Source organism: Nycticebus coucang, chromosome 10 (assembly GCF_027406575.1).
Source record: "Nycticebus coucang isolate mNycCou1 chromosome 10, mNycCou1.pri, whole genome shotgun sequence".
Taxonomy (NCBI): Eukaryota; Metazoa; Chordata; class Mammalia; order Primates; family Lorisidae; genus Nycticebus; species Nycticebus coucang.
The window spans coordinates 85,374,056-85,400,691 of record NC_069789.1 but is presented as its reverse complement, the minus strand read 5'-3'; the positions used below and the strand labels follow the sequence as shown (position 1 = coordinate 85,400,691).

At 42.7% G+C, this 26,636-nt stretch overlaps 1 protein-coding gene across 1 annotated transcript in view; it reads left to right on the top strand.

The window, feature by feature from the left end:
* PAPPA2 (pappalysin 2) overlaps nt 1-26,435 on the top strand; it is a 300,676-nt gene extending 274,241 nt beyond the window's left edge. Inside the window, exons 21-22 of the mRNA XM_053607820.1 lie at nt 20,982-21,080; nt 23,155-26,435. Coding sequence (XP_053463795.1) covers nt 20,982-21,080; nt 23,155-23,229 — 174 coding nt within the window. The 3' untranslated portion in view covers nt 23,230-26,435. The remainder of the gene's footprint in view (nt 1-20,981; nt 21,081-23,154) is intronic.
* The last annotated feature ends 201 nt before the right edge of the window (nt 26,436-26,636 follow it).

Below are 26,636 nucleotides of genomic sequence, written 5' to 3'. Positions count from 1 at the left end.
AGAGGAAAACTTATTCCAGGAATATATATTTATTCCAGGAATATATATATTACATATATGTATATATATATATATATATATAAGTTTAGATAGAGGAAAACTTATTCCGTGCATAGTATTAGACCTTAGGGCTGTAAAGATAAACCAGAAAAAGCCTCTGTCTCTTAGAAATCCCCACTCTGCCTGAGGGAGAGGTCTGTCCTAAGTGCTGTGGGAGCAGAGAAAAGAAAATGGTTGTGTTTGTCTGGGGAGCAGGTAGGAGGTGGGCATGGGACATAAATTTGGAGATTTCATAACAAGGTGCACGAATGTGGGGCTACAAAGGATATAACACCTCCACTAGTTGAAAACAAGGTGGGAAGCCCCCTGGGTGGACAGAAGAGTCTGAACACGGGCATGGGATTTTGAGACCCATGAGAGCCTGGGACGTGTGGATATTACAGGGAAAGCGGGCGAGGCCTGGGCCTGGTTAGGAAGAATCTTGATGCTGCCATGCTTGAAATATAAACTTCATTCAGAAGGCATCGAGGAACCTCACACGTTTTATTTCCAGGAAATGACAAGGTCAGAGGTGATATATTGCTGGAGAAGATTCCCAGGGAGGACTGACAGGTCACAAGCAGAATGGATGGGAGACAGTGTCTGCGTTTCAGCAGAGTGAGGGCTCAGACTAAGTACCAGCAGTGCATACCGAAGGAAATAATCACTGAAGGCTTTTCTTTTAAAATAAAACTTGATTCTAGGATTCCATCCAGTGGAGGACTTGGGGTTCTGAATCTAACTCCCTGCTTCTTGAATAGATAGTGAATGCCATTACCTCTATAAAGAAAAAGAAGCAGGCTTATCGGAGAAGATAATGGGGTTGGCCCTAGACTGAGTGCATGTAGTACCCTGTTTTCTCGAAAATAAGACATCCTCCGAAAATAAGACCTACTTACAGGAAAGATAAGACGTCCCCTGAAAATAAGACCTAGCACATCTTTGGGAGCACTCCTTAAAATAAGACACTGTCTTATTTTCGGGGAAACAGGGTAGAATCAGAAATAAAAATCTGGAGCTGGAAACACAGGCTCCATTGGTGACTTACGCTGAGAAGTAAGGAAAGTGTGGATTATATTGAAGGCAAGTGAGTGGAGAGATCACACAGGGAATGTGACTGGGGAGAGAAGAGGGAGCATCTGGGAGGCTGGCGGTACTCTGAATGAAAAGCAGAGCAAGGGAAGCTGGACCAGGAGGCAGAGAAAGGACGACTGAAGAGGTAGAGAGCATAAAGAGGAGAGGGTTCCCAGAAAAACCAGGAAGGAAGAAAGGCTTCAGGGGAAAGAGGTGGTGAACAGTGTCAAATACTACAGAGCAGACAAACAAGTCGGGTCCTGGCAAGAAACAGTCCCTGACACAGTGGGATCCGTGGATCAGGAACAATAGATTAAGAAATAGATGATAATAAAGTGGGGGGCAGCAAATAAATATATTCTTTCCGAAAGCTGGCCAATCCGAGGAGTGAAATGGTGGTAACTTGAGTGGAAAACAGTGTTCATGGAAAGACTTTTTGTTTTGAGACAGAGTCTCACTCTGTTGCCCAGACTAGAATGCAGTGGGATCAGCCCTAGCTTACAGCAACCTCAAACTTCTGGGTGCAAGTGATCCTCTTGCCTCAGCCTCCTGAGTAACTGGAACTACAGATGCCCACCCCCATGCCATGCTGATTTTTTTAGTAGAGACAGGTCTTGGTGTTGCTTAGGCTGGTCTCAAACTCCTGGCCTCAAGCAATCATCCTGCCTCAGCCTCCCAGAGTGCTAGGATTACAGGCATGAGCCCCGCACCCAGTGCATGGAACAACTTCTGATATGAGAAAACTGGGACATATTTATTGCCTATGGGTGATACTCTGAGTGCGTAAAGACCCAAGATAAAGAGGAGTAGAAAGGATTATAGATACTGCTTTCTTTCAGGACTCATGACTAAAGACAAAGTTTGTAGAGTTACACATGAAATTTAAGAATTCAAAGGATCTCATAGGCAGTGGTTTCTCATTTCTCTGTGTGGGGCTTTCCCATTTTCTGTTGGTGTCTTGAGTTGCTCAAGACAAAAATCCTTGACATCATCTTAATTTCTGTCTTTCCCTCATCCTCTGCATGCTCTGGAGCTCCTATTAGCTCCATCTTCAAAATAAACCCACCCACCAACCCCCTTTTACCAACTGACCTGCTGCACCCCCACAGGAGCCATCGTCTTCTGCTCCTGGGTCCCTACAGGGCCCTCCTGACTGGTCTAGCTTCTGCCACTGCCTTGTCACAGTCTAGCCCCAGCACAGCAGCCAGACAGGCCCACTCAAATGTGGGTTGAATCATAGCATTCCTCTGCTAGAACCGGAGACTGTACCCCATGGCACCATAGTAAAAACCAAAGTCCTGCAATGGCTTAGACAGCCCTCCATGTGTCCTTTCTGACCGTTTGATTGGGAATCACAGCTGTCCTCACCCTCTCATTCTCTGCCCACCCCTACCATTGAGCGCTCCCCATTCCCATGTGCTGCCATTATTTTTTAATCAAATTATAGCTTCCCAATTTACTATATAATTACTTAGGTGTTATGTTTGATGTCCATTCTCCCCACTGGGATACGAGCTGCACAGGGCAGTAATATTTTCTACTTGATTCACTGTTTAGTCTTGAGTCCTCAGTATAGCAATCTAGTGACCAGCACCAGGCAAATGCTCTGTTGTTCTGAGTGAGTGGCTGAGGAAGTTAACAACATGCACGCAGGGCAGAAGCTCAGTGGGAGGGGAGGGGTCTTAAGAAGTAGCTTGACCACCCTAGGCAGAGGACAATTTTGCTGCTTTGTGAAGAGTAAATGCACCAAGAGCCCGAGCTTATGACTCCTTTGAAGGTCTTTGCTACCGACAGCTTTTTAGTTAAGTCAAGCCTAGCGTTAGCATCCCTCTGTACTTGGGACTGCAGGGAAGGGGTGAAGTTTGGACTCCCATTGTTGCTTGGGCTCTTTGAAGACTGCTTATGCACTGGAGAAAGAAGACTTCTTGGTTCTACTGGCTGCCTTTATTCTCACTGGTGGTGCAACCTTGATCAAAGTCATCTAACTTGATTGACTTATAAAGTTATTTTTTGTCTCTTAACGTTTGTGACGGCATTTGTAGACACTACAAGGCTGCACACGTGCCTCTTCATGAGCAGCCCTGGGTGAGAAGTCTTGGCCTGGCTGTGCTGCGGGTGACCTGGCCGGGTGCTCCCCACCAAGGAATCTGAGTGTCTGCAGGGAGGCAGGCAGGGAGAGCTGCAGCCCCATCTGATAGGGAGGAGCTGGTTCCTGCTTATCTCCTTTGAACTCAGTCTGACTCCTTGCAGGCCTGAAGCTTGGCGTTAGTTTCTGCATCTCTTTGAATCTACCTATCTGAGCATAGGTCCCCAAGTTGGGTACCAGACCTTGATTGAACTGGCTAACAAGAGCTGGAATCTGGTGGTTTCCTAGCAGCACCCTAGCTCTTGCCCAACAGTTCCTAACAGTTTGGAGAAGCTGTGAGAGAACACCCACACGCCGTACAGGGTACAAATTCCTCACCTTATTTTGCCTCTATTGCATTGAACAGGGTAACAAGAAGAGAGAGAATGAGTCTTTGAGTGCTTAACAAAACTAAAAACAAACAAAACTAAACAAAAATGTGTGTACTATGTTGAAAACGTGGACTCCCGGCCTTACTCTGAGCTCCTTACCCTGAGTCCAGAGGTCCTAAGTAAGCCCGTTCCCCCCACAGATTCTCCACGGCCTCCTCAATCGTATACATTGTTTTCCTTCTTATTTAAGAACAGTAATGAGAACTTGGCAGGAGAAAGACTCAAATGGGTCAGGAGGCCCTTGTGGCTTTTCTTGGGCTTGTTTTCCAGAGACTACTCTAGCCTGCAACATACTTCGCAAGGATAAGTTGGCCAGAGATCTAACCCACGGCCAGAGGCCGCCACTGAGGCAGCGTTTCAGACTAGGGAGACTGGAGCCACAAGCAGCCCGTGTGTTTCCTTACACACACACACACACACACACACACAGCGGCACACACCAGGGACCCTCATGGGGAACAGATGTCGCTGCCCGCTGTGCCAGCCACATGTCACGCACGGCATTTTCTCCTGCTAAACTCCTGGCAACTGGGCTTCTCCTTTCTTCTCTCCTCCCTCTGCCTCCCACCCTCTTTTCCCACCCCCTACACCCACTGCATGAACAAATCCTCTCCTGATTCATACTGAGCCAGCCTCATATTTTTGTTGTTGTTATTGCAAACATTAGATGCTTCCAAAGCTGGAAAAAAATAAAAAGAAAAGAAAAGAGAAAAAAAATAGAAAGAAACCACAACAACCCCCAAAGGAAACATGTTCTAACCCGGGAATGTGCAATACTTCGTGCATGGGAAGCATCTTCCCACCTCTCCAGGCTCAGCTACAGAAACTAAGACTCCACATTCCAACACATGAAGAAAAACAAATTTGTCCCGCTTTCCTGTATGAGCTGCGTATCATTTCTCAATCTAAAAGTTTGCTGCTCCACACAATGGCTAGAATTTGCAGGAATGCCATAGCCTCCTACCCAGCTTCCACCTTGCTTCTGAGACTATAATCCTTCTATTAGGTCTATGTATTCATTTCTTCACTTAAAATAGTATTTCCTGAGCACCTACTATGTGTCCAGATTACAAAAATGAATAAGAAGTTCTAAAAACAGTATATACAATAGAATTAAAAAATCAAATTGCTATCCAGTGAGCATAATCCAGTAACACAGAGATAGGAACGAGGGCATATGGGGACGTGGAGAATAAAGTAAATAACTTACCCCAGTCATGTGGAGAAGGTTTCATAGAAGGGCTGCCATTAGAAGTGGGTTTGAGGAATAAATGGGAGTGTGTGGGAAGGCAAATAGGTGAAAGCAAATGGCGTGAAGCAGTCACTGAGTTTTCCTTCTGGAATGATGCTGTATAACAAATAATACAATATCTTAATGATGAAATTTTACGCTCACGCACCTGCAGACTGGCACTCTGTGTTAGTCTGTGGCTGGACTCAAGGATGTCTCCCTCAGGGACCCAGGCTTTGTGTCTTCCGAGTCAGCAGACTCACAGGTGTGTTCTTTTCATGGTGGGCACCATGGCACAGGAGGAGGGTTTAGGGAATGCCTGTACACTTACAATGTCTTTTCGAGTGTTGCATGCCTCACACACTCTCATACTCCATTAGTCGAGGCCAGCGGCATGGCCAAGTCCATAGCTAGTAGGCAGGAGAATCATACTCTGCTGATAGTGAAGTCATGGCAAAGGGAGGGAGAATAAAAAAAAAAAGAAAGAAAAACCATGGACAAATAATAATATCGACTTGTCAGCTACTTCTGTTATAAGCTATTTGTTATACTCAAATTCACTCCACCCACCTTACCCCCCAGACATTCCAAAAGTCTGACCCAGTCATAGCATCAGTTTTGAAATCTAGAATCTCATGATCGATATCAGGTTACAATGTATCTTCTTTTAATCCAGAGGCCCATCCCCCAAGCTAAAATCACAAACCTTCTGCAGACAGGACAGGGTAGAGCGAAAGTCAGACAACTACAAGAAACATTCCCTTTCTAGGGGAATATGATAGGTACAGGAAGCCACCAATCTACATTAATTCTGAAGTTTTCTTGAGCAAAGTTGCAAAATTCACTATTGGGGATATAGGGAGTGTTTAGTAACTTTTGGTTCATCCTGGGCACAGCTTCCCTGTGATTGCTCTTCATGGCTCTCGGCTCCTGTCTTTTAGAAGCCCTTTTGTTTTTCCATCATCCTCTTTGTTCACATAAAGGAGACTTGCAGAACATTCACTTTGGGGAAGCTGAGCAGCCCTCTCAGCCTCCTCTCCTTGCAGAATATAAGGGGCCCAAATGTCTGTTCTGTTCTCTAACAGGAAATCTTTCGTAAACCAAACATATGGTGAAGGCCACTCTACTTTCACAAATTATGGACTTATTTCCAGTCAAATCTAAATCTATAGTCACAAGTTTTTTCAAGAATACCTCTCTACATATGTTTGATTGTACCCTGTAGGTATTCTGAGCTTTTGAGGCTTCTTTTGGACAAAGATTTTAGTCTCTTTTCTAGGACTCATTTTGTTAACTACAAGGATCTCCTGGGTGTCACTTTAATCCAATTAAAGGTCCTAACAAATGGTGTAATGGTCCACCCCTTGATTTGTCTTTCTGCCTAAGGTTGTCTTAAGTCTATGAAGGCCTTTCTAACACAAATCAGTACTAAGTTTTGACTTTCACTGGCCAGAGATGATAAACAATTTTATTTTTTAGTATTTCTAGCCCTAGAATTTCTAACATTTATATTTCCTGTCATTTCTACTGGTAAAGCAACACCCTTTTCTGAACTCACTATTCTTATAGTTACCTTATCAAATGAAGATAGTAACCACCACCCAAACTTAGTAATATTCTTCTTCAAAGCCAATGGGGCATTTATCAATTTTCTGACCTGCAAGTTTTAACAGTTAACGTTATAATTTCCCTCATAGTAACTACAGGAAACATTTTATCAAATATTTTACTACTACCTAAATAAAGGACATCATTTTTTTGAAGCCTCCCAAAACAGTTCCTGGGCTGCCCGCTGCTTCATTCCAGAGGCAATCCCACTCACCTTGAGTCTTTGTGATGATAGCATCCCACTCTGATACAGCCTCTACCTTACTCAAGTGTTGCTGCAATAATGTCACATAACAAACAACTCCAGAATATCAATTCCATATACTATAAAATGTTATTAGTCTGGTCAGTGAAGCTAGCCTTGAGGTACCTGAAGAAGTGTGGAATGATTCAAGGTCAGAGAGGTAAGGAAAGGGAAGATAATGAAGGCTCTTTTATGCCAAGCTATGAAGTTTGGGCTTTTCCTATAGCCAGTGTCAAAACAATGAGACTATATAAATAAAAGAATATGAATTAATCAGGCGAGGCCGTGGTCATAAATTAACCTTGAAATTCCAGTGCTTTAACACGATTTATTTCTCACTCATGTAAAGACTGGTGTAACTCTCTAAAGCCACTGTCCATCTCCTCCATCTTGTTCCTCTGCCCTTTCAAAATGTGTTCTCCATGGCTGCCTCCAAGGAGACAGAGAAGAAATGCAGAGAGAGGCCAATAACTCTTGAGTCCCTTGGGCTAGAAGTAATGCACTGTTTCTTTTTGTATCCTCGCTTACCAGACTCGGTCATATGGCCTCAAGCCCATTAAAGGTGAGGAAAGAAAACATACGGGAGCCGGAGACAACTGGTGAACACTAAATATCTTTGGGAAAGAGAAAAGAAGGTGCTAGAACCTGTAATTTAGGAAGAAATCATGGTGGCAAATTTAGGCCATGGAAGTCAGAATGTTACTATCTTTTCTTCTAAGCTAAAGTAACAGCCACCTCACTAAGCTGAGGAAGTGGAAAAAGCAGAGAGAAAGAGGCCAAATACAAACTATTTCTTCAGTAGAACGGTGAACATTTGGTTGTTGGGCATCATGATGAGAGAGGAGTTGGAGATAAACTAGAGTGGAAGGGGGGTGGGATGACCATACTGCGGGCTGGCCTCTCACACTGATAGCTCCGTTTGCTCTGAACTCAGCTCAGTGAACAGTTGATCAGTACACATTTTTTTCCTTCAAGACAGAGTCTGTGTCATCCAGGCTAGAGTGCTGTGGCACCAGCCTCTCTCACAGCAACCTCAAACTCCTGGCTTTGAGTGATCTTCTTGCCTTAGTGTTCCAAGTAGCTGGGACTACAGGCTCACACCACTACACTCAGCTAATTTTTTTCTATTTTTAGTAGAGATGGGGTCTCACTCTGGTGCAGGCTGGTCTCGAATTCCTAAGCTCAAGTGATCCTCCTTCATCAGCCTCCTGAGTAGCTGGGACTACAGGTGCCTACCACAACACCTGGCTGATTTTTCTATCATTAGTAGAGATGGGGTCTCTCTCTTGCTTAGGCTGGTCTCTAACACCTGAGCTCAAGAGATCCTCCTGCCTTGACTTCCCAGACTGCTAGGATTACAGATGTGAGCCACCGTGCCTGGCCCAGCACTATTTCCAGAACATCTTCAGTAAGGAATAAAAAGACCTAGCGCCTGTCTGAACAGTAGTAGATGGGTACTGTTTGTGTGGGTTTTTGTTAATGTTCCTATCTTAAAGCTCCTTCTCTTAGACCACCTTCTAGAGGGCAGAGGCCATGTTTAATTCTTTTGTGTTTATACCCCCTAACACACACACACACACAATCTAATTTAATAGTAAACATTTAATAATTGGTTAATAAATATTCACATTTGGCTAATAAATACAACCATTTTGGCTGTTCTCGTCATACAGCCCTTGAGAAATACTTTATGCTTTGAATATGGAATATTGGGGTTCAGAGCTAAATTGAATTACAGACACCAAGTAGTGAATTGAATATGCATCATCCAGATGTGAAAGACGTTGAACAAACAGAGGCAACCAGCTCCCTGCAGTCCTTTCCCCTGTGTGCTGGTTTGGAAGTTTAAAGTACTTAAGTTTAATTTTCACCTCTATTGCTCATTCCTCAAGGGACCTTGGGGGCATGGCCCTTTGTCTCATTTTCTCCATCAGTGGAATATGGATAATCATATTAATCTGCCTCACCAGGCGATGTGAGGACTAATTAAAAATGACATTAGATTCAACTGAAGTCTTTCTAACATGAGAAATATTAAACTCGGTGGTGCGTGTCTGAAGTGCTGTTAGAGTTCTGGGAATGGTCTCTGGCTGTGGAAACACTTGTGATGCTGACGACACAGCAGCTGAGAGTAGAGTGCCTGCAGCCTTCCCCACTTGCTGGCTGGATCTCTCACCTGGCCTGTTTCATGTCCTGTGTGCCCAGCCCGAGGGCCAGGCATGTCTAGAATTGCCTGGGAACTGGAGGGCAGACGCCAGTGATCTTGCAGCTGCTCAGTGCTTCCTCTGTGGCCTGCTTCCTGTCTGCGTCCTCTTAATTCCTCTTCATGCTCCCTCCTTTCAGACAGGATCTTGGAGGACTCTTCAGGCTCATATATCAGGAAAATAGCTAAATTGATAAATTCATCAAATAACCCCTGTGTTTTGCTCATGCTCACTTCACCCAAGCAGGAAGTGCACACCGCGCCCCCCCGCTCCCCCCACACACACACACAGCCAGGCTTTCCAATTATGTTGAAGGGGTTTCCACCTCCACTAGGCCATGTTGCGGGGCTACTCATGCTCCCTTCCATCCTCAGATACTTCCCTTTCTGGTATAGCTCGTAAAGTGCCAAATGTCTCACAATCAAAGCCATATTTTGCCTCCATACTTTATATTTTATTTAGTTGTAGGTTTATATTGGCATTAGTCATTGACCCCCTAGTAAGTCAGTTGCTTTGAGAGGAGTGGGAAAACAAGTAGATACTTTAATAAGGGTGGATGTTGGTTATGGGGGCTGTCGGAAGGTGGGAAGAGTCCAGCATGGAGGTGCAGATGATGAGAAAAAAAGGAAGGGCCAGGGGACTTAGGCAAATGTGGATGCAGCATTGCTGCCGTGCCTCAGCTGTAAATAATGTCACATAAGAGAAATGATTAGGTGCACCAGATAATTTTGCTCATGTATTTTATTTCCCTTGAGACTGTGTTATGTATTCATTTGGTCCCTGTGGTTGAGCAAGGTCAATGTTAAGATTCCCTGGGATTACAGATCCTAGTTAAGAAAGAGGAAGATTGTCAAGGTCATCTGGTAGCCATTCTGGGAGGGCTAAGCTCCACCTTCACAGACAGGAAACCACCAATACTCAGACTATCCAGGCTCACTGTACACAGAGGAAAAAAAATAGCTGATGGTTGCATAACATATTTAATAACATTATTGAGTATTTATTGTATGCCAGGTGCCCACTATGAGGAATTGCTACCATTATTACCATCCCTGTTTTACTCATGAAGAAAAGAGGGGCTGAGAATTTAATTAGCTTTCCAAAGCTCCTGAGCTAGCCCAGTCCTTGAACTCAGGCAGACCAATTCCACAGTCCATGTTTCTAAACTACTAGGAAAATTAAAAACAAACAAATAAATGACACATAAAGAGGAAACGAGAGGCCTTTAGAAAATGCAACTGAGAGATGAACACGGGTACTGACCACCTGTTAGGATGTCTCCCTGAGCTTTGCACGTGTTGAGCCAGAAGGGGTGGGATAGGAGGCGTGCCAAGGCGCTCTGCTTAGCCAGCATGGGAGACCAAGAAAACGCCACGAAAGAACAGGCTGTGAAAAGCAGGTGCAGTTGCTCAGTGGCTGAGTGGATGAGATACACAGACAAGTGCTCTGCAGATAAAGGGAAAGTAAACAACTTGCACAGAGAATAGATTCCATACGGGTAAAAGTGAGATGAGATGGACCAACCAGCTAACGGAGAACAGAACAGCTGGGCTGATGACCCAGGATGGAGTGGCCTGTTGGGGACCAGAGCCACAATGATCAGCCATTCAGATTGAGCTGTCCATAGACAAAAGAACTAAACACCAGACAAGAGCTCAAAGAGACAAGGCTTTTGGCAATAAAACATTCTAGAATAAACACGACACCTCCTTCTTGTCATTTCTCAACTGGACCTAGATATTGCTGGGGGGTGATTAAATAGTCATGTCTAAGCAGTGGAGAAAGCCTGGCAGAAATAGGACAGGATAAAAAACTGTGCTGGGAACCTATAGACCTGTGTTTCATATACATGAAAAAAGAAAATGTATAGAACTTTTCTCTGTGAGCTAGAACAGGGTCTACTGCCTGATCAAAATCTATGTCCCCCGACTCAGACCTTCCATTGAGGCAAGGATTCTTCTTTCTAGCTAGTTCTCCAATGAGCAAATGTTTTGAGAAAAGCATATTATGGTATAAATAGTCAAAACGTCATAGGCAAACCTTCACCTTCATCAGACTTCCACCCTAATATGCCAAGTCCTGACAATTTCTCTTCAACAATAGCCCTTTCATGTGTTTCCTGCTCAGTATTAGGACCAGCCTGTTTTATTCTTCTCAGTTAGCATCTCTCAACTTCTACCTGCTCTGGGTCCCTCCCGTTCTCTCCTGAACATTTCTTGTATTATCCCCAGATCCAGCCTTTGAAGCATGACATTTCTCACATCCTCTTCTGCTCAAATAGTATGTCACTTGTTCCCTATGGTCTACAGTACAAGAACCAGATTCTCTGGTTAGAGATTTGGACCTACTTCCAAACCTGGATTATTAATATTCAAAGCAAAAACTCAAAGATGCATCTTAGCTTTTTCCATATGAAACTTTGACTTAAATTTGGCCTTCCTGCTGGGACTATTCTCCCCACTTGCCTGCCCAAACCCTATACCTTTCTTCAAAGATTAGTTTTAATACCACGTACTTCATAAAGTCTTTTCAAAATCGCACAGCCCCTTTTCTCTTTCTGTACTTCTTCTATAGCTCTTATTAGCAGTGATGTTAGTCACTCTGGGAATTGTCCCTCTGTTTGGCTGTAATCTCTTCCCTCTTGCCTCAGGTGCCATTCAGATCCTGCCTTTTTCAGTGATCACACCGTAAAAGTGTCTTTAAGGCAAAGACTTTGCTGTGCATGGACCTTTCTGGGGTGCCTTGTACACAGGAGTCACCCTAAGTATGTATTGATTAAACATCTCAGGGTTCTCATAACTCATGTGATGCCTGCCTCATAGAAGATGTTTTGTAATTAGATATTCTACATGGACATTTGTCATGGACTTCTGTGACATTGACTTTTCCTCAGACAAAGGATGGCTCAGGTTCATAGTTTTAAGGAGAGATGATATAGCACACAGCACATGCCATACATAGAATAAAAACAGTATTTTGCTCTTTTTTGTTGTTGCACTTTGGCCGGGGTGGGTTCAAACCCGCCACCCTCGGTATACGGGTCCAGCGCCTTACTCACTGAGCCACAGGCTCCGCCTATATTTTGCTCTTATATGATGGTTTATCGTTTGTAAAAACAATTTTACCATTTTGGATCCCTAACTTTCTATGCCTGAAGCTTTCAGAGAAATTGTGTATGTGTGTGTGTGTGTAAAATAAAAACATATGCTTTCAGTTATGTCTATGATAGAAATATTATATACTATTAATTACACACAGGATGTCTTATATATGAGAAAGAGAGAAAGGATAGATACGTATCACATCTATATACCAGGTATGTGTATGTATACTGTATAGGTACAGACATGCATATATGTGTGTTATATACATGTACATACATGCACATACATATGTAACATGCATTCCTTATATGTGAAAGAGAGAAAATAAGTGCTGTGAGTTATAGTCCATGAACACTCACAAAAACTCAGAAAAAATACAGATTGAGGTTTATCCCAAGTGCAATAGTTTCATCTTTGTAAAGAGCTGGATACAGCATGGGAGTGGGGAAAGGCTTTGTCGGCTACTTTGCTTTCTCTAAACAACTCTTCTCACCCTAGGAGTCTGCTTTCTTCTCAAAATTTCTCTCAGCATGCTTGACTGCAGGGGGCGGGGAGGGATGAAAAGGAGGGAGGAGGGACAGAATGAGAGAGAATGGGAAAGAAAAAAAAAATAAGACACTCAGCACACAGCAGGAGGGCCAAGAAAAATATTTAATCCCAACAATGAATATTGTCGTTTCCTCCCACAGTCTGCATTCCCAGTCCCCTTCCACGGGCAGCTTGGGAGCCAGGGAATGCTGAGCTGCCCTGCATGTGTGTGCGTGCGGTGGAGGGGCAGGGTGAGCACGCGTGTCGGGGCTGCAGTGGAACATTCTGGTCGCCTCTTGTGAACTGAAGGCTGGCTGAGGAGCCAGGAGGCATGGACAGAGGGAAGTAAAAGCTCACAATCCAAGCAGGACCCCAACTGTCTGCCCTGGGCCTTCTGGCAGCATCCCCATATGATCCTCCCCTTGTCCCCGCTGCAGGTTTTTTAGCTCTGCCTTCCTCCTCCACCTTCCAGAGTGATGCGATCCCTAGGACAGGCCCAGTGTCCCAATCGTGCAGGGCCCAGAGAAGAGGAACTGAGTGAAGGCCCCCAGAGAGGCCACGGGAGGCCCGCCCAGAGGGTCCCACCCCCTTGGCAAGGGGCCTGCAGAGGCCTGAAAGTCTGCTCTCACTTTCATCTGCTGAGTCTTTGATTTTGGTGTGTGGTGGAGTCTACTGTGAGTGAGCCTGTACCTGGAAGTCATGCTAAGCTGTTTGCAGGTGATATTTGGAGAAAGTGATTGATCCTGAGGACAAATACCTGCGGAGTCTGGGGAATAAGGCAGGGGACAAGTTAGCTCATCTGGAAGGAAAGGGGTGAGGAGTGGAAAATAAAACCTGTTCTGATTTCCCAGTTTTATAGAGTCAGTTATAGAGAAGATCCACCAGTTTCACCCAGCAAATACACAATCAGCCATCTACTGTAAGGCACCAGATACGTGTGGTTGCTTTGAAGTTCATTGCTGACGGAAGGAATAGAAAACAGCAAAATGAGCTTCTCTGCCCCCCAGGGTCCTTGCAGAGTTTGAAATACCTGTGTTCAAGGTTTTGGACTCTAAGGTGTTGGTAGGAGAATCATGAAGGTTTTCAGCCAGAAAAACTCTTTAAAGGGAGACAGTTCAAGCATCAACCTACAAAGGCAAAAGTAATGATAGTTTTCCTACTGCCTTCCTAAAACTACAAGTTATTGAGTGCTTACCAAGGGGTGTGCACTGTGCGAGGTATTTCCCCTCCATTCGCTTATTCCTTCCTTACAATAATCCTGTGAGGCAGCTATTACTATTCTCATTTACTAAGAAGGACACAGCTGCTTGTGGCTAAGTGACTTACTCAGACTGTGATGGTTGGTGAGGAGCAGAGCAGGGATTTGTGCTTATGTTTACGAGCACCATACCACATGCTCTTAATAACCCACTCTTGCGCCGTTTCCTTAGCAGTACCTTGAAGAAGAAGAAAACATTGCAGGTGAAAGAAGCCATTTGACCTTATTTTGCTAAATCTCTTTTTCTACCTCAATTTGTCTCAACTGTTTCACCCAGAGGTGATTCATTTCTGTACTACTTGAGTATTTTTTTGACTTCCCTTTGGATCTGGTGTCTCATATAGACAAGCTGATTATAATCAAGTTTCTCTTTTAGCCTCTGTAAAGGTACACATTTGTCTCTTTTGAGAGTCTGCTAGATTGTATAGGCAGAGTTTTGAGGTCCTACACAAAAGCTGTGTGACCTCTCATAGATCACTAATGCACACTAGAACACAAGGCTAGACCCCACGTCAATGTCCCTCTGACCATCCAACAGAATGTGTGTCTTCACTACCTTTCTTTAAATTGGATCTTGTTGTCTCAGTACCTATAGCTCAGTGGCTAGGGCGCCAGCCACATACACCGGAGCTGGCAGGTTCAAATCCAGCTCCAGCCTGCCAAACAGAAATGACAACTGCAACCAAAAAATAGCCGGGCATTGTGGCAGGCACCGTAGTCCCAGCTACTTGGGAGGCCGAGGCAAGAGAATCACTTAAGCCCAAGAGTTTGAGGTTGCTGTAAGCTATGACGCCATGGCACTCTACCAAGGGTGATATAGTGAGACTCTGTCTTAAATAAATAAATAAATAGATAAATAAATAAATAAATTGCATCTTGCTTATCTATTGTTTATAGAATCAAACTGTACATGGCCTTCAAAGATGTTCTCTCTAGAGCAGGGGTCCTCAAACTGCGGCCCATGGGCCACATGAGGGGGTGTGATTGTATTTGTTCCCATTTTGTTTTTTTTACTTCAAAATAAGATATGTGCAGTGTGCATAGGAATTTGTTCATAGTTTTTTTTTTTTTTTTAAACTATAGTCTGGCCCTCCAATGGTCTGAGGGACAGTGAATTGGCCCCCTGTTTAAAAAGTTTGAGGATGCCTGCTCTAGTGTTTCAGTTGCTGGCTGGTAAACCAGCAGGTCCTTAACAGCTTACTAAGCAGAGACTTAGTGGAGGCCTGGATCTGAGTCTTGTAGATTTCAAGGATGGTGAGCTGGAGCAAATCTCTTGCTCTCAAGCGAGCCAAGCTGCCTCTGGAGCACCACTATGTGACCGTGCCATTCCATATCAGTCCTCACAGATATAGTCCTTTTATTAAAATACTAGCAGGGTCATGTAAAATTTTCTTACCTTGCAAAGGGCCAAGCCCCAGGCCCCTATTCTTGATCATCTGTTAAAACCCAACCACTTGATTGCAAGGTATTTGCAAACATTCCTAGGACAGCCATGGTTTACTGCCTTCTTTCTGCCCTGGTTTTCAGTTTCTGTTTTTGGCCTTGGGGAAATTTCCTTCCTTTCTTATGATCCCAACTGTGGGACTGAGAGGATAGTGTTATTATGTTTTATCCAACATTTTTAGATGGTTTATAAAGGGATAAAGGGATAATTTTTCAGATGGTTTATTTATTCTACTACCTTTTCCTACTTCCAGAAATGAATTTGTACCATACTGTGCACCTAGAAGAAAACCTTCTATGCCCATGTACCCGATCTACATAGATGTGTGTATATACAATTTATCTCAACTACAGTGTCTATAATTTTTATAAGAAAAGGAATAGATTCCCATAAAAGCTGGACCTGTGTCTAAGTTGTATGGTTCTTATAAAGTAACATGCCTAGAAAAATTTTTGGCAGTCAAGAAATAATGAAAAGAAGGGATCTGGTCATAAAATATGCCAAGGAAATGTAGTCTGCTGCCCACTTCAAAATTAGACAATCATATTTATTTAAGTACTGAGAACCTACTATGCATCAGTGCTAGGACTACAAAGATGATTAGACCCTGTGCCTCTGAGAGTACAAGCAGAGTTTTATGGCCTAGAATTAATATGTGGATAAAATACACCATTACTCAGAGAAGGGAGAACTCTCTGGGTCCAGAAAGCCAGATGAAAATTCCCAGAGGAGAGTGTACCTAGGAAACTATTCCGGCCAGCCCTGTTGGCTAACACCTATAATCCCAGCACTCTGGGACCCACAACTGAGATAACAAAAATGAGGTTGTGGGGATCCAGTCGGACTGAGATATCATGTACATTACACAAACACACACACACACACACACACACACATATATATTCTTTCTTTGTCTCTGTGTTGGATTACTGGTTCACTTCATATTAATGACCCTGTACCTATGCTGTTTTGATAGAGGTACCAAAGGAATTTAAGTTACCTTTCTTTCCCCTAAAATTAAAAGACTAATGAAGTCCAAACAGTGGCAGCATGGTATAGCAGAAGGAACATCAGATCAGGAAGAGCTATCTGGGCTCTGTTTCCAGAATTTCTTCTACCTTGAAAAGAAGACCATTCACCTTTCAAGGCTCCATTTAATTATTTGTGATTAAATAGGCTTCAAGGCCCTTTATAATAATTCTCTCTGACATACCTATTTTATTTCCTTTGGCTATATCTCCAGTAGTGTGATTGCTGAATCATATATTTACCTTCCCACTAACAGTGTGCTAGGGTTCCCTCTGCTGCACATCCTCTCCAGCACTGGTCATCTTTCATCATTTTGATAAGCAAGTAGTGTTCTTATTATCAGGGGGCCCTACAGGGCCTCAAAGGCCTCTCAAATTCTCAAAGGCCTAAGAAGTACTTTGCAGTAGGGCTCTACCTTTGATGTTCTTTGCAGTCTTTGGATATGAAACTCAGCAGGTAGAACCAGGGGATATAAGGAGAATGAAGGGCCATACATTCAAGAGCCAGAGAAAAAGAAAGAATTAATTGTGTTCATTTACATAGAGCCTCCATTTGCTCTGCTGCAAGGTCTCCACTGGGTGCTTTGGAAAAGAGCTTCTTGGGGCTTGATGGAGCCTAATCAATATGAAGGAATGGATGTGGGTCTTATTTCCTATTCACATAACTCAAAGGTTTATTCAGAAATGATGTGAAAAAGAGAAAATAGTGGTCGACATCAGGCAAACATTTGATTAGCAGCTCCTGCTCTAAAATATTCCTTGAGGCAATAAAACAGGATTCTTTCCCATGCCTTACCTATAGGGATATGGTCTTTTGGGGCTTCCTAAGCAGATTATCAGAGCAGGTCTCCAGTTCAAACTAACCTTTCTAAAACATCAATAACATCTTGCGTTCAGTTGTAAGCTTCAGGAGAAAAAAATGTTCTTAGTCTGATTAATAAGAGCGGTATTATCCACCAATCAGTCAAAGTTTATGGAACTCTTCCTGAGAGTGGGGTATGTGACAGACCCCCTGGGACCACCCAGCCTCTATTTTCACCTTTCTCTTCTCTTAGTCTCTAAGACTTCTTCCCCTCAGAATCATCCAGTCCTAAGTTCTTCTCCATTGAGGCTAGAAGTAGTACAGCCAGTTTCTAAAAGCAGATTCCTCCCACCCCCCAAATCTGGATTAAGTTCTTCTCTCCTGTTCACATTTTGATACTAGCACTGAACTATCACACAGAGCTAAAATTGCTTACACTGGGTTCCCTCAAGGGCAGAAACCATATTTTATTTATCCATGTGTCCCTACAACAGTACCTGGTTTGGAATAAAGATTATTGAGTGGTTGAATGAATGACTCTACCCATAGACAACAGAGACAGGGCCGCCATCTCTATGGCTAACTCCCCACAACAACCTTAAAACAGATCACCAGATTACATAACATAAAGAAGAAATTATGCTTGCTTTCGAGAAGTTTCCAAAATGGTATAGGTGGGATAGAATCACAGCCTTCCCTTTTCGTATTCCATCACTTAAACACAGTCACTTATTTGGCCATTTCATCTGCCTGGAACACAGCTAATACCAGTAGACTGATAAGAAAAGCCTTCCTATAACAACTAAAGTAGGAATTATAAAGCTCCTGTATCATGAGAAGAGTCACCCAAGCTCTCCCTCAGATTTAGGTTATTTACTTCAGGTATAATTCTAAGGGCTTGTCTTCCTGGCTCAGAGATAAAGCATGCTTAAAGGGTGTGTATATGTTTACATGTGAGCATATTTGGGGGTAGGCAGGCACATTTAACAAAGGAGAGAACCTTCCTGGACAGTGAAAGTAATACATGTTCATGTTAATGACCTGTGTCCTACACGTTGTTAATAGTTTGGGAAACAGACATTTTATAAAGACTTTTTTCTTTTATCAAAATGGATAAAATAAAAAAAAAGAGTGACCCTGTAAGGATTAAGTTTGGAGTATTTGAAAAATGTGCTTACACTGAACACTTTGTTTTCTAATGTCATGGGATTAAACAAGGCATATATACAGGCGGTAAAATTCCCCTACGTACACAATGTGCAGAGAAACCAGACCTGGTATCCTCCTTTGGGAAAGTCTTACAGGAAGGAGTGATGTCCTAAGTCTGATATCTTTCAATTACTGAGATTAAAATATTGTAGTCTACATCCAGTCTTCAGATAGTTTTAAATTTTGGATCAATTAGTCATTTTTCCCTTTCTATTTTTTCATTGTAACTTTGGACTCAAACTGTGGAGCTTCCCAGGCCCATGTTGCCATAGGAGACTCTGTTTGTTGAGGGTGGAGTGGTTGTTTTTGGCAGGTTGGGGGAGGAGCAATTAATTCTAATAGGTATATAGTAAATTAAACATTTGAGAGTCTTTCCAGCCTTTTCTCTGTATTTCTGTTCTTTTTTATAAATGCCCTTCTCTTTCCTGATGACTCTTTAAGAGCAAAAAAGAAGCATCTTGAAGAAATTATTTCCAATCAATAGCGACAGAAATCCAGTGGAACCTAGAGAAAATCACTAAGGCCATTGTTGCCTTCCCTAAAGTTCCTGGGATGAGAAGTCATCCTTGGTGAAAACTTTAGAAAGAAAAGTTCCCTGGTGATCCTTTACTAATCCATTCAAATATTTAGGTTATTCTTAAGAAAAGAAAGATTATCTTTAGATCTATCTTTAATCCTCTATTCTGAATACCATACATCTATATGTAGGAAATGTATTTGAGGTGTTTTTTTCGATTTTTATAGACAATTACAAGGAAAAGAAAGGATGAACCTATTAAATTTTGCCAATGAGTCAGTCAGGATTGGAAGAAAAGTCACAGATGTAGTGTCAGATGAGTAAAATATACTCCAAATACTGGAAAAGAAAAACATAAAACACTCTGGAATTGCAGTAGCTGTCTCTGGTCCTTCCGCAAGGATCTGAGATCATGTATACGTGTTAAGAACACACTAGTCATCTTTTGACTTCTATTACTTGGCTGCCATTTTGAACCCATTTTTTTATTGTATTGTGATTCAAAGTTCTCTAGAGTCAGAATAACTGATTCCAGTGTTACAGACAAATGTTCATCTCGAAATCCTTGTCTTTTATCCCAGTGAGGCCTGTGTTGAAAACAGAATTCATTTTCACTTCCTGATCTCAACTGACATTGCTGTGCAGCTGTGCAACAGCTGTTGAGTTCCACCCTACAAGTAGCAGCTTTTCAGCGGTTGGCAAACTGGTATCCATCTGGAATGATGTTCAAATGACCTCAAGACCCCATAGAATAAATCAAAACATTGAAGTAATGACTTGGATGAGCTTGTTCTGATGTAACTCAATTGCTGAAATTATTTAATGGCCATTTTTGAGTTGAGTGATCTATCTCATCAAAGCATAATGAAATAAGGAACAGTCCTTCTATTTGACATTTAAGGAGAGTGTGGAAGGCGGAAGAAAGTGATTTGAACATGTAAACTGGAAGGTGGCCCCAGAACTCAAAATTCCTGTGGCCCCAAGTGTTTGACGTTCCCTGAACGTTCCCATGGGACGTTCCCTGAGGCTTTGCGGTCGGGCATCAGTTCAGGATGGGGAATGGCCAACGTTATGGAGTAGGTGGGCTGGCTAATGTGCCTTCCTGCATGCTGTGGGGCAGTATTTCCTTCCAGAGGTGGTTTTCTGGAGAAACAGTGCAGTGCATTGCTGAGCTATTTTTTAACTGCCTTTTTGCTTTTCTTATCATACATTCCCTTTTGGGGTAAAACACTCCATTAACTCTGGTTTGGCTGGGACCTCTTTCCTATTTTGGTTCCTATTAACTTGCAGCAGTAACAAGAGTAGATGGAGACAGTTTAGCTTTCTCTGCTCTGACCCCGTGTCTATGTGCTATGCCTGAGGTAGGTGCACATGTGGGAATATTTCTGGTTCAGCACTGGTGTCCTTAACCTTAGGACTAATGCACGCTGGACAGACATCATTTGCATCTTCACAGAGCCCAGAGACTATAGGACCTCTTAAGTATCAGTCTTTGCGTACCAGGAGAAGGAGCAGAGCTTACAGTCCTTAATATGGGAAAAGCCGCTCAAAGCCAAGATGTGTGGCAAGCATCTTGGCATCTAATGCCAAACTCTGTCCCACCCTAGCAATGTGACCCTGGGAGATTCTTACTATCTCTATCTATCCCTATTTCTTCATTCATAAGGTGGGGCTTTTAATAAGATTCCTATCCAATACACAGGCTTTCTCTGATGATCAATAGTTAAAATGGGTGAACATGTTTTGCAACCTACATGATACAAAGACCTTTTATTACAAGAAGGTGAGCAAGTTGATCAAAGAGTTTAAAATGGTCCATCCCAGACCTTACAGTAGGCCAGGAACAGGTGCTACAGGTGAAATTTAACAATTCCTCAGGCTTAATCCACGTTCTTGACATTTTTCAACTTTTTTTTTTTTTTTTTGCAGTTTTTGGCCAGGGTTGGGTTTGAACCTGCCACCTCCGGCATATGGGGCTGGCACCCCACTCCTTTGAGCCACAGATGCCGCCCAGATTTTTCAACTTTTTGAGAATGTTAGGTCAATTTGTATCCTGCCCTTGGGTGTTCTCCATAGAGTCTTAGAAATTGTACAGATTATGGTGGGAGGAGTGGGAGAGCAGGGCAGAGCATCCTGAAGCTGCACAGAGCCGCTGACTTCCACCCTTCTTACAGCCTTTCCAAGCAGACGGCTGGTGTGACACTATCAACAACCGGGCCTACTGCCACTATGATGGGGGGGACTGCTGCTCTTCCACACTCTCCTCTAAGAAGGTAAGTGAGAGACCCAGAAATGGGGGGAGCGAGGAGATCCAGGAATAAGGTGGGATCTTGGGTTCACTTTCCTTCATGGAGGATCCTAATTGGTTTTAATTCAACAGTCAAGAACTATAATGAACAAGCAGCAGAGCTTCTAAAGTGACAGGATGAAGGGTAGCATAGGTTCTTAGGAAACACGATTTTATAATTATCCATCCTGTGACTCGTTCAGAAAAGCCATGAGTTTTGCTACTGAAAGACTCAAACCTGCTTGTCATTGTCCAGGAAACTTCTCTACAGTCAGGAAAAGGGAAGGAGGATTACTAGTGAAGTGCTATCCAGTTACTATTCATCTTCATAACTGAATTAATAGTCTTACATGGTGTGTTATAAGCATGTTGCAGGCACATGTTGAATGGCTGCCACCAGCCACCCAGAGCACTCTCTGGATTATATCCTGGGCAGTAATCTTTTCTTGATGCCCTTTATCCTTATTACTCTTGGCTCTGTAAAATTAGCAGATAGGCTCAAGTTAAGCCTATAAAATCGAATAGACAGAAATTTTGTAATAATATGGGTAAACATCCAAGTGCCCCAAAGATATTTGAAGCCAGTTGGCTAATTTGATAAATCAGAAATACATAAGAGACGTTCTTTCCTTCTTTGTACATGTCTCTATGATAAAGCCATACATACCGTGATCACTGACATTCTGACCAGAATACTATGTCTCTTAACTGCTAATATTTACTGATCACTCACCATGGGCCAGGCACTGTTCTCACCACTTACGTCAATTAACTTATTTAATGCAAATCGCTTGGGGGCTTATTATATCACTATTCAATTTGGCCTCCTTTTGCTCTAAAACCCAGTGAATCTTGAACTAAGAGAAACAGAACAAAAGCCTGGTCCATAGGTCAGAAATCAGGCCAGCTATCTCTATACGGGAAGGCATTGATCACTTAGGGAGAAAGCAAGATGTTTTCTCCTCATCTCATGCTCTGCAAATCTAGAGTTTGTCTGTAATGACTTTCAGTGTCTGTGACCAGCATACACAAAAATCAAGATTTGAAACCGCACTTCACCCCTCTGTTGACTCCTAAATCACATTTTACTTAATATGTGCAAACATGCTGGAAAATTTCCCCAAACAACTCCACCCATGCTCCCATCCACTTGCCCAATCACCAAGCCCATGTCTTCAGTGTGCTTGGACCAGTATTGTATGGGACATGCCTATTTATTTTTATCACGTTAGATTGTTAATGCCCAAAAGGGAAAAATCTTTGCCACTTTTACATTGTGACTGCCAAATGCCTAATTCTTGCTGATATTACTTTTGGACACTCAAATAGTGATATTTATCGGTTGGTTGCAGTACAAGCAGAAGAAAGCAAGATTTGTTGGGCTGTCTGTGGCATGGGGGAGGGATAAGTGCCTAGAAGAAAGGCAATACAGCCACAAGTGATGGACATCAAGGAAAAGTATATCCTGGGCTTAATAAAGACAAAAACTCAAGTCTATGAAGATGGCAAAGATGATCCTATTGTTCCAAGAACACTAAGGGGTAGGAGTCGGAGTGCTCATCTGTAGGGTCTTGACTTTCCGTATATAGTGGTGGTGTTATTCTGAGTTAAGTCACACAACCTCTCTTGGCCTCCTCTGTAAAGAGAACTTGCTCACATGGCACCTCTTGCCTATTTTACAGAAATTTTGCAAAGATGACCACCGCAATAAAAACAGTAAGAGCAGTAGTTTTCGACATTAGTGGTGATCTTAGAAGTAGTAGAAAAGAAGTTATAGATGCTTGGTGATGTTTAAGTGGTATAAAACACCTTATTTAAACCACACAAACACTCTCTGGCCTAGTTTCTATTGTTCTGTATAAAGAAAGTGAAGCAAAAAAAGGATTCCTTTGTCTAAGTGACATGGTGTGTCAGTAGGAGAGCTGAGTGTTAATTTCAGGTCTGATAGTAACTCATAGTCCCTCATCCTCTGGGACCAAGTAAGCAAAGTGAGAAGCCATTTGAAGAGTGTAAAGCTCACACAAAAATGGGTTATTTTAACTTCTCTTTCATTCCCCTAGGTCATTCCATTTGCTGCTGACTGTGACCTGGATGAATGCACCTGCCGAGACCCCAAGGCTGAAGAAAATCAGTAACTGTGGGATTAAGCCCCACCCTCTGCAGCTCAGAGGCAGTAAAGAAAGAGAGGCCAATGCAGGAGGAAATGAAGGGTGAATGAAGAAGGTCATGAAATGGAGGAAGGAGGAAAAGTGTGAAGGATCTTACAGGAAACACTAGGGGTTATTTACAGGTGCCAACTAGTGCATCAAGTAGCCCAAGGAGGGAAGAATCATAGGCACAGTTTCTGTAAAGTGGCAGTTGATTAGAGTGGAAGGAGAAATATCGTAGCTATACAAGGACCCTCCCCCATTTATATTCTAATTAACTCCATCTCAGCTCTTGCCCTCCTCCCCACTCTATACCCTGCCAACTCTTCAGCCCCACCCAGCTTGTAAACTAATACCAAAATGCTAGGAGAGATGTTGGCAGGGACACTCTTGTTAATACCCACTTTGAATGGATTGCCATCTTTCAGAGCTGATCTGCTCTCAACTGGTTCTTTCCCTTTCTTTTGTGTAGTCTCTTTAAATAATGAAGTTAGTTATTAATTCTTTATAAGTATTTAAACATAATTATATAAATATATTATATATATTATATTTTTTGCTGTTTACTAAGCTAAAAATTATCCATTGTTCCACACATGCTGCTGTGAAGTTCACATTCAAAATGAATGCTGAGGCTTTGAGGACAGAAAGGCAAGGTGTCTGCCATCTTTCTATTGTTGAGGATTGGCAGGTTGAATGGGAAGGGAGAAGGAGAGAGAGTAATTGCATGGAATTCTGGAGGCTAGCATGTCAGCTGATGATCTTTTTATGACCTGGGAGCTAGGCTGACTTGAAGGACATAGGGAGATGGAATGATAACACTAAGAGGCATGGAAGGTTGGGTATGAGTGCCCACTAGTGATGGGTCTCCTCTGTAAAATTAGAATTTAGAGTATCTAACTCCTACCCCCATGCCCCAAAAATAGATTACTTTTTTCCCATTTGTCATAACTCTTAATTGGAGTTGGTGAGACCCAGGTTTTTCTGCCCTTCTATACATACCTGTTCCAAGTATGGCCATCAGCCAGCCAGCCAGAAATTTGCATTAGGGCCCACTTTTTGGTCACCAGGTCAGAGAAACTCCCCCACTCTTCACAGTTAGCCAGTGGCCTCATTCCTTATTCGAAGTCCCCAGATCTCGCCATTATTCACAACCACATGAACAATTATGATTTTCTAGGGCAAAAATGGTTAAGGAAATGACTTAGGGAAAAGAACAGACCTGGGTGGAAAAGACAGCAGAGACCACAGGGAGGTGAGCAGTCAAGGTTAAGTTGAGGCTGGGGGTACAGAGAGGACAGGGTTCACAATGACTCAGTCTTTTGTCTAAGCTTAAAGACCAAAGTGGATTCTATAGCAATGCAGAATTTGTGATAAATTCTATTTAAGCATGATGTATAAATTCTGTGGGCCAGAGATAATGACTTAAGCAAGCTATGGAAATGCGTGGAGCAAGGGTGACACTCAGTGGGGAGACAGAAGAATGTCAACTACTATCCAGGGTCCATTTTGTTATCTTTACCCCTTCTTGTCCAACTGAGGAACTGCACATGAAATGACCACAATTACCCTGCCTCTCTTTGCATCCAGAGCTCACTTTTTCTTTTCCTGTGTATGGTCTGTTGCAGTTATGTGTTCTTGCAAAGGTTTCTCGATTAGGCCTTGGGGAAAGAGAGTAAAGAGCTGATTTCCATTCAGCATCCCAGTCTCATCATCTCAGAAAGGGCTGGGAGGCTTGTCTCCCTCAAAGTTTCCTCTCAGTGGGAACCAAAAACAGGTAAAATTTAGAGCTCAACCATCTTCTCTTCTCATCTTTTGCCTTTTTTGCACTGACCACAGTTTTTCTACTTTTTGCAAATAGAAATAGACAATATTACCCATGGCTATCAAAATATTAGCCACACTACCAGGAAGAGAAAAGCAATATTCAGAAGTGGAAAACAAAAGGATAAGGTTATAAACACATATTTATCTGTGGGTTTGTGGAATGAGAGAGACAAAGTCCTTGGGGAAACTGAAAAGCAGAGTTTTCCCATATGCAAACAAACAAACAAAAACTCTATAGGGCTTGCCATAAGAGAAACCATAGCCTAGATAACTTTTATTATCATGGCTCACTCTTACTGCCCACGAAAAAATAGGAAATATTTATTTCTGAGATTCTGATAGGTATCAATATGCAAAGGTCAGTGGGAAAGTTTAGATTCTTTATCAAAAAAAAAAAAAAAAGAAAACATGCTGCAAAGTTGTTTTCTGGGGCAAAATATCCAAATTCCTGGAAATGTGTCAAGCTCCTTCTTGGGGACACCTGCTCTGTCTGATATTGAGGCAGAGGAAAAGTTACTCTGGGCATTTCCCAGCTCCAGGAGGCTGCAGCCCTTCATCATGCAGCCAGTGGTTCCTGCAGTGTGTGTCTGTGCTTGGTCTTTCCATAAAAGTAATGGTAAAAATATTGCTGCTGCAGACTTCACTTTAAAACATTTTATTCTCTGTTGGAAACACCTTCCATTCACCACTGCCTTCAGAAGGTGAAACAACAGCTCCTATGGTGTGTGAAAGGCCACTCAGCCCTTGTTAGGCGCAGCCACGGCAGCCACTCAGAGACACCGAGCTCTTTCCATCCATGTTCCTGGGGCCTCGTATTCTGAGCAACTTAGGTCACTGGTAAGGGGAAGGAGTAAAACGCCATGGTCACAGATCCCAGGGAGGTCAACTCACACGTGCTCTGTGTGGTAGTCTGCCTTCTGCTCTTGGACACATCAGTGGTATCCCTGAGGACCTCTCCCAGAAGCCCTTCTTTCTTTTTCATTGTTTCAAAATCACTTTTGTTTCCAACTTTCCCTAGTAATTAGGGGCTCTGGTGCCCAGATTTCCCTTGGCTGACTCTAAGGACTAACATGACAGCGTCTAATCAGAGAGACAGATAAAAGGATAGGGTGAGGAGAATGGGCAGATGCTAGCAAAAATGAAAGCAAAGAGTGTAGGAAAGTAAAGAGCTCTTCTTGGTTCTCTTTTCTCTATCACAAGGCATTGGACTTGGCACTTCCTTTGTTCTGTGCAATCACTATTGAGTGCATCAGTTAGCACCCAAGGAGGTTGCTTGGTTGGAAACGTACTGAAAGGAGCTGATCTACTGTATTGTAATGTCAAACAGCTACAGCCAGTTATTTTGTAAGAGTATAAGATGTTCATTAAAAAATCAGCACACAAAATGTGAAGTATCTCTGGTGTCTTATTCTTTGTTTAAATCTTTCCATCTCTTCTAAATAATTTTCCATAGGCTTGTGCCAGAGCCAGGCACCAGTCACTGTTTAATTGGTGGATTGATCATTCCTTTTAGTCATTTAAAAGCTGTCTGTTAAGTAAATAGAATGTGTGGGGAAGATGAACATGAA